The sequence below is a fragment of the Mastomys coucha genome, unplaced genomic scaffold, assembly GCF_008632895.1.
Source record: "Mastomys coucha isolate ucsf_1 unplaced genomic scaffold, UCSF_Mcou_1 pScaffold7, whole genome shotgun sequence".
In the NCBI taxonomy this organism is placed as follows: domain Eukaryota; kingdom Metazoa; phylum Chordata; class Mammalia; order Rodentia; family Muridae; genus Mastomys; species Mastomys coucha.
Genome location: NW_022196913.1, coordinates 63,059,597 through 63,067,779, shown reverse-complemented (window position 1 = coordinate 63,067,779; position 8,183 = coordinate 63,059,597). Strand labels below are relative to the sequence as shown.

At 42.8% G+C, this 8,183-nt stretch overlaps 1 protein-coding gene across 6 annotated transcripts in view; it reads left to right on the top strand.

The window, feature by feature from the left end:
• The window catches only part of Kif27 (kinesin family member 27), an 82,700-nt gene that overhangs the window by 21,646 nt on the left and 52,871 nt on the right, over positions 1-8,183 (top strand). For 5 of the 6 annotated variants that reach the window (XM_031358586.1, XM_031358588.1, XM_031358585.1 and 2 more), the window contains exons 6-8: positions 3,679-3,885; positions 7,027-7,196; positions 8,068-8,171. In XM_031358586.1, the coding sequence (XP_031214446.1) occupies positions 3,679-3,885; positions 7,027-7,196; positions 8,068-8,171 (481 nt within the window). The remainder of the gene's footprint in view (positions 1-3,678; positions 3,886-7,026; positions 7,197-8,067; positions 8,172-8,183) is intronic. The other variant, XM_031358587.1, reaches the window with a different exon arrangement.

The following is an 8,183-nucleotide window of genomic DNA, read 5'->3' as shown; positions in this document are numbered from 1 at the left end:
CCGTGGGTAACTGCGGGCATTGGTGGCTCAGTGCATGCCGCTCTGGAAGTGTAGCCCTGCTGTGCAGATGGGCATTCAGACCGTGGGTAACTGCGGGCATTGGTGGCTCAGTTACTTTGGGTGTTTGTATTTTCTCTGTCTGTCAGACAGAAGCCAAGCAGACAACAAAGATGGCTTCCCCTTAAGGTTTAGGGATTAAAAACAGACAAAACATCTAGGGATTTGATTTACAGATTATACATTAGTCATCTTTTCTCCAGACTTTTCCATTCATTTTTGTCAAGTTACCACAAGGCAGTGTGGTATTAAGAACTGAAGGCAGGGGTGGCACTATAGGACAGTGATGAATGCCTGACCTGGTATATGCATGACCAGGGGTTCAGTCTCCAGTGACAAACCCCAAAACAATTGGAAGATAATCACAGAATTTAAACTTCTTTTTTTCAGTCTTTTAAGATTTAAGATAGGGTTTCTCTGTGTAGCCCTGGCTGTTCTGGAACTAGCTGTGTAGTCCAGTCTGGCCTTGAACTCACAGAGATCTGCCTGCCCCTGCCTCCTGAGAGCTGGTTTTTTTTTTTTCTTTTTTTCTCTCTTTCTCTCTCTTTTTTTTTTTTTTTTTTTTTTTTTTTTTTTTGTTTTTTGAGATAGGGTTTCTCTGTATAGCTCTGGCTGTCCTGGAACTCACTCTGTAGACCAGGCTGGCCTCGAACTCAGAAATCCGCCTGCCTAAAGAGCTGGTATTAAAGGTGTGTACTACCCTCCTCCTCCTACCCCCTCTGGGAACATTGAAACTTTTATAATTTATTATAGATTATCCTCTTATACTACATGAGTGATTTGCTCTTCAATTTTAGTTAAGTCTTTCAAGTGTTCTTGAAAGAGCTCTGGGAGCTCTGGGAGCTCTGGGAGCTCTGGTTGGTCTGGTTGGTCTGGTTGGTCTGGTTGGTCTGGTTGGTCTGGTTGGTTAGTATCATCGCCCATTCCTCAACTGGGGACTGAGCCTCTCACTGGCTATGGTCTCTATAGGTTCCCTCTCCCCTTTCTTGGGTATTTCAGCTAAAGTCAGCTAAAGTTCTAGGAGCCTCTTGCTTTCCTGGCATCTGGGACTTTCTAGTGGCTACCCTCAGTTCCTCTTCCCCCACTTCTATAAACTTTCCACTGAGGTAGAATCTCAGGGTTGTTTTGATTTGCATTTCCCTGATGACTAAGGATATTGAACATTTCTTTAGGTGCTTCTCTGCCACTAGAGATTCCTCAGTTGAGAATTCTTTGTTTAGCTCTGTACTCCATTTTTTAATAGGGTTATTTGTTTCTCTGGAGTCCAACTTCTTGAGTTCTTTGTATATATTGGATATTAACCCTCTATCAAATATAGGATTGGTAAAGATCTTTTCCCAATCTGTAGGTTGCCATTTTGTCCTATTGACAGTGCCCTTTGCCTTACAGAAGCTTTTCAATTTTATGAGGTCCCATTTGTCAATTGTTGACTTTAGAGCATGAGCCATTGGTATTCTGTTCAGGAAAATTTTCCCTGTGCGGATGTGTTTGAGGCTCTTTCCCACTTTTTCCTCCTCCTCTTCTTTTTCTTCTTCTCCTTTTTAATGAATTATTTATTTATTTTATATATATGAGTACACTGTAGCTGTCGCAGACACACCAGAAGAGGGCATCGGATCCCATTACAGATGGTTGTGAGCCACCATGTGGTTGCTGGGACTTGACCTCAGGACCTCTGGAATAGAAGTCAGTGCTTTTAACCACTGAGCAATTTCTCCAACTCCCCTAATTTCACTTCTATTAGTTTCAGTGTATGTTGCGGGAAATATTAAAAAGTGATCACTCCACAAACTCTCTTGCCCCGCTGGTATTAGCCAGCCACATCACTATATCCCTCCTGCTATTTTCTCCCAGCTAGCAAGCTCATCTCACTTACATACAATACTCCACACACCCCACAATCAGTCATCTAGCACCTAGTTACCCGGTAGAAACATGACTCCTAAGGCTTAATTATCCAATCAGGTTTACATATCAATATGATCATAATTTACAAGATGCCAATACAATAATTTCAGAGCCAAATGATAAAGATAATGCTTTAACCCAAATATTCTAGCCTTGTGAAAACCTTAGCTACCTGTGGCTGTTTAAAACCACACAGGGTCTGGATTGTCCTCCTGTTCACCTGCCACCATGATGGTTTCTCCTGGTTCTCCTCTGACCTCTGACCTCCTCACTCCTAAACTGCTAGCTCCACCTCCTATTCCTGTCCACTCATAGACCTGTCACTGCCCTAATGTGACTGGACAGAGAAAATGCTGCAACAAGTGTATCTGGTTTGATGTGGAGGTCCTTGATCCACTGAGCTTTGTACAAGGGGATAAGAATGGATCAATTTGCCTTCTACATGCTGACTGCCAATTGAACCAGTATCATTTGTTGAAAATGCTGTGTTTTTCCACTGGATGGTTTTGGCTTCTTTATCAAAAGATCAGGTGACCATCGGTGTGTGAGTTTAATTCTGGTCTTCAATTATTTTCCATTGATCTAGCTGCCTGTCTCTGCATCAGTCCCATGCAGTTTTATCACCGTTGCTCTGTATCCAGCAGGGTCAGCAGGGCTGTTACCTTGTTTCCGCCTCCCATGTGGGCTTGAGCTGCTCTGCCCAGCTTATGTGACTCAGGATTGAGTCCAGGGCTTTGTACGTGCTCGGAAAGTTCTGTCAACTGAGCCAAAGCCCCAGCCTTGGCTGATACGTTTTTGTTAACATGCTTTGTGTGTGTGTGTGTGTGTGTGTGTGTGTGTGTGTGTGTGTGTGTGTGTGTGTGTTTAAGGCAGGGTCTCACTGTGTAGTTCTGGCTGACTTGAAATTTCCTATGTAGACCAGGCTGGCCTCAAACTCAGAGAGGTCCAGCCACTCTACCTCCTGGGTGTTGGGACTAACACAGTGCCACACTGGTGCACCTTCTGTCCTTGTGAGACATACTGAAGTTAGATGAAGTTAGAGCTCTTTGAGCTGACCATGCTTCTAACTCACATCAGCCACAGACCAGACACATTCTGTAAACAGCTTATCCACCTTCAGGTTCCAAATCCCCTCTTCTAGTGCATCCGTTCACTGGCTCCCATATGTGCTTTGGGCTTCCTTTGTCACTTAAAGTTTCACTTTGCTAATTTACCACTTTCTGTCTCCTTTGCTCTAATCTCCTAAGTGTAGTACTTGTGATTTTTCAGCTTTGTCTGGTACATCTTTTATTTCAGCCAGAAAGTTCGGATTTGTATAAAAACAGCTAAATAAGTAGATAAAATTACAGTGTCAAATTATCCAGCTACAGCTAATGGAGCATTATTATTATTATTATTATTATTATTATTATCATCATCATCATCATTATCATTATCGTTATTATTGTTCCTTCCTATTCAGGAAGTTTCTGTGGGCTGGGGATAGAGCTCAGTGGTACTGTCCTCGCCTAGTGTGCACAAGGCCCTGGGTCTCATGCTGGCACTGAAGAACGTCCTTAGCTCCTAGAGCAGTACTAGTTACTTATAGGCACCAAAGGAAAGGGATGAGGTTCCGTTAAACACTTGTGATTTTGAACAATTTAACTTGGATCTTTTTCATGATGGCATGGATATTGAGGTTCTCTGTTTCTTAGACACCTCTTTTTTACATAGAATGAAAAGATAATAGAACAGCAACTCCTTATGGATCAGCTGAGTGAAGAACTAGCAAAATGTAGCTCGTCAATGCCCGCCTCAGTTAAGGAAAGCTGTGGGGATGGGCCTGATGCCAGGGTCTCGGAAAAGAGACCTCACACGGCTCCACTTGAGACTCACTGGGGACATTATGTTTACATCCCGTCAAGACAGGATCTCAAGAAGGTGAGTCAAGCTCTGGCCTGAGTCCTTTGAGATTTGAAAGTTCTTTATAATACCAGAGTGTTTGTAAGTCTTAGAGTATAGTGGTATTAGATTAATCCACTCTACACTTCCCAGCAAGTGTGCCATGCTTCTCACTACCACCCCAGTGCTTTGGGTTCCAGAAAGACACACATTCATAGCCTTACATTTTAAATACCTTAAAGAGCTCAATGGCTGGGCCACTCCCCAACTCCACGTGGCTAATACATACTCCCCTCCAATTCCTGAGTTAATACTTACTAAACTGCCAGGCAGTGGTGGCGCACGCCTTTAATCTCAGCATTTGGGAGGCAGAGGCAGGCCGATTTCTGAGTTCGAGGCCAGCCTGGTCTACAGAGTGAGTTCCAGGACAGCCAGGGCTATATAGAGAAACCCTGTCTCGAAAAACCAAAAAAAAAAAAAAAACCTTACTAAATCTATATTTTATCCTTGCTTCCCTGGACCCTGCTGGGCAGCCCTCCTGGGGCCCCTTCCCCCCAACCCCTGAGCCTACATTTTGGCTGTCTCTCCCTCCTGCATCTTACTGACATGGCTAAATTCAATGGTGCCATGATTTTGTCCTGTAACTTCTCAGAGTGAAGTGAGACCAAGTAGGAGGGTTGCTTATTTAACTTGTCTTTGTTTTCAGGGTGAAACTCTTGTGTGGTTTGGCATTTCAAGTGGCAGTTAAGACGGCATAAGCATCACTTGAAATGTGGATTTAGCTTTTATCTGTGAATTTATAGGTAGCATATCTATGTCTGTGTAGGTTTATCTTGGAAATGTTTATTTTGTTTGTGTGGAGGTTTTGCCTATATATGTCTGTGTGCATCATATGCTTGCCTGGTGCTGTGTGGGCTAGAGAGGGCATGAAATCCCCTAGAACTAGAGTTCAGCCTAGTTTTAGGCTGCATGCAGCATGCAGGTGTTGGGAACCAAATCCAGGTCCTCTGTAAGAGTAGCTGCAGCTCTTGAGCACTGCACTTCTCTCTAGCACCAATGTAGATTTTTGTGAGATAAACCAAAAAAAAATGTACTATGAAAAGGACCTAATTATCAGGTTGAGTTTTTGTTTCTACTTACTAATGTTATGAATGGAAATAGTTTGTTTGAGATCTCTGTAGTAAGTTAGTCAGAGGATGAGAAGTAGGCAAGGCAGCAGGTGCAGGGAGGGGCAGGCTCTGTGCCAGGCAGGTGCACATGTGACTGAACCTGAGCAAGTGCAGGCTCCTTAGAGTAAGTGTGGGGACCCTGGTGGGATGCTCAGAGTTTATGAGAGTGTGGAGTCCAACGACACTGCCCCACTGCATCCTCACCGTAAACCCATGGTAGCTGCTATGTCCCAGGCTCAGGTGACACTGCCCAGCATAGCACTGCCCCACCATATCCTCACCATACATCTATTGCTCCTCTGTTATGTCCCAGGCTTGGGTGCTTCACGGTCATAAGACAAATGCTATCCTTACTGGTAGCTTTTCAGGTTTAAATGCTTAGGCTTTATGTTTTAAATCATTGTAATCATTAATTCCAGTTTTGCTTTGGGAAGCTACTGGCATTTTCTTTATGGTTTGAATATGTAGTTAATTTCCATTGACTTAAGAATATTAGGCTTTTGCACCACTGTGACCAAAAACTAAGAAAAGCAACTTACTGGAGGAAAGCTTTATTTTGGCTTACGGGTTCCAGGGCTTTTGTCCTTGATTGCTTGGCTTCTTGTTTCCAAGCCCTTTGTGAGGCAGAGTATCATGGCCACGGGAGCTGTGGCAGCAAAACTTTATTGCCTCAGTGGCTTGGAGACAGAGAAAAGGGAACTATACAGAAGGGCCAAAGGGCGTCTCCCTTGGACCTCAATCCTCAGTACTTAGGAGGCCGCTTAGAAACCTTTACTCCCTGTCCATCGCATTGTTGATGATCACTAGGTGACCAACCATAGGAACATAGAAATCAGATGTAAGGGGATTGGTACCAAGCACACACTTTTGGAATGAATATGTGAGGGCTCAACTATCAGCTAATTGAATTTTTAAGTTTTCAGCTTTCTTTGAAATTTTCACACATGAGTATAATAATGTCCATCCCTTTCTCTCCCTCTCCAACTCCCCTCAGGACCCCTACCACATCTCCTTCCCAAGTACATGTCCTTCTATAATTATTTACTTACTTAACCCACTGAGTCAGTTAGTGTTGCCCGTATGTGCACGAGGTGTGTGGACCTCACACCTAAAGGAAACAGGTTCTCCTCCTCTCGGCACTCACTGCCTGCCAGTGGCTCCTCAGCAAGAGGAGACGACTGTGGCACCTGCACCCTGCCATCCATGCCAGTTCCCAGGGCTTACGCAGTGACTCACCCTCACCCAGAATAGCTTCTGAAGATGTCATTATTTACTTTGTTTTTGAGAAGTCATCCTGTTATTTCCTTATTGAGAGGTAGGGACAAGGAAATATTTGGAAATAGAATCTAGAACAAAAGTATAAAAGCAGTTCTACTCTGCTGTGTTTCCAGAGTCATTTTAAGCACTTAAAATACATTTTCAGTAGAAACATAATATTAAGTATTCCTTGGTGGCCCATAAAATTTACTTATTGTATAATATACATTAAGGTATCATTCGGAGCATTAATTTAGTAACTAATGTCTGTCCTCTGCATGTATCAAGGATGAGTGACTGTGTCTGATTTCCAGAGTTGGAATGTTGTCATAACAGGCAGAGCACAGATGTGAGATTTCCCGTGTTGGAATTTGGGATGGCGGGCTTCGTATCCTGCAATAGCCCTGCACTTCCGCACAGCTTTGATCTGGGACAGTGGAGTTATGTGCACTTCTCTTGAGGACACAAGCCGGTCCAGAGAGCAGGACGTCTTTATGCTTCTCTAGAACTTTATATGAATACTGGCTTCCATAAAACCTTCATTGAAAATAGAAGGAGCTGTATGGCATCTGAAAGAAATGGGGGTCTGTGGAGTATAGTATTGTAGAATTAATTTTGACATTTTGCAGGGAACATTTTCTGTTATTGAATACATAAGAGTACTTACCTATATCCTCCCCAAAACACTGTGCATCCTAAAATAAGAGTTGACATTAAAGAATTGCCTCTTTCGTTGGGTGGGGTCCCTTGCAAGGTCTGCTCAAGTCCTCCTCTATACTCTCTGGATCAAGTATTCACTGGGTTCCGAACTCGAAGTCAGATGCTGATGAGTCACTTAGAAGACCAGGACGAAGTTCTCCACTGCCAGTTTTCTGACAACAGTGACGATGAGGACTCAGAGGGCCAGGAGAAACCCAGAGTTAGGTATGTCACAGAGGCTCTTGGTAAGCGTTAGCCTTGTAATTGGTGGTTTCTTCATTGTAGTGTCTTTTCCATTTAATACGCAATGGGTAGTTTCTGCTAAATCTTCTGTCACTTTCACTTAGTAAGAAAATAGTGTTTGAATAGAAGTCTTTTTTTAATTTTTAAAAATTTATTAACTTTGGGGCTGGAGAGTTGGCTCAGCAGTTAAGAGTACTGACTGTTCTTCCAGAGGTCCTGAGGTCAGTTCCCAGCAACCACATGGTAGCTCACAACCATCTGTAATAGGATCTGACACTCTCTGCTGGTGTGTCTGAAGACAGCTACAGTGTACCCATATACATACAATGAATAAATAAATCTTTTTAAAATTTTTATTTACTTTATTTTATTTGAATGTGTGTTTTACCTACATGTGTGTCTTTGTACCACCTGCTGCCTGGTGCCTAAGGAGGCCAGAAGAGGGCTTCAGATTCTCTGGGCCTGGAGTTGGTTGCTAGTGGCCATGTAGATGCTGGGAATTGAACCTGGGTTTTCTCTAAAAGAGCAACAAGTGCTCTTAACTACTGAGCCACTAGACTTAAGCATTCAGAGAGGATTTTTTTTTTTTTTTTTTTTTTTTTTTTTTTTTTTTTTTTTTTTTTGCTTCATTGTTATTTGATTTTTGTATTCTGCCACAGTAGCTACAAACATTGGATCCGAGTTGGAGGTAATCCCTTTATTTTGAAGAATATCAGTAAAATATGCTTGTTTCATACAATTACCTTTAAAACCATTCTGTTACCTTTTAGAGGATCTAATTTGAGAGCCTGGGAAATGCTAATGAGGAAGTTACCTTTAATCCTAATGTTCTAAAAATGTTTTTTTTATTTAGATCTAGAAGCCACTCATGGGCCAAGAAGCCAGGCTCTGTTTGCTCTCTTGTTGAACTGAGTGACACTCAGGCTGAGTCTCAGAGGTCCTATCTGGGGAATGGAGGTAGGTGTCCTT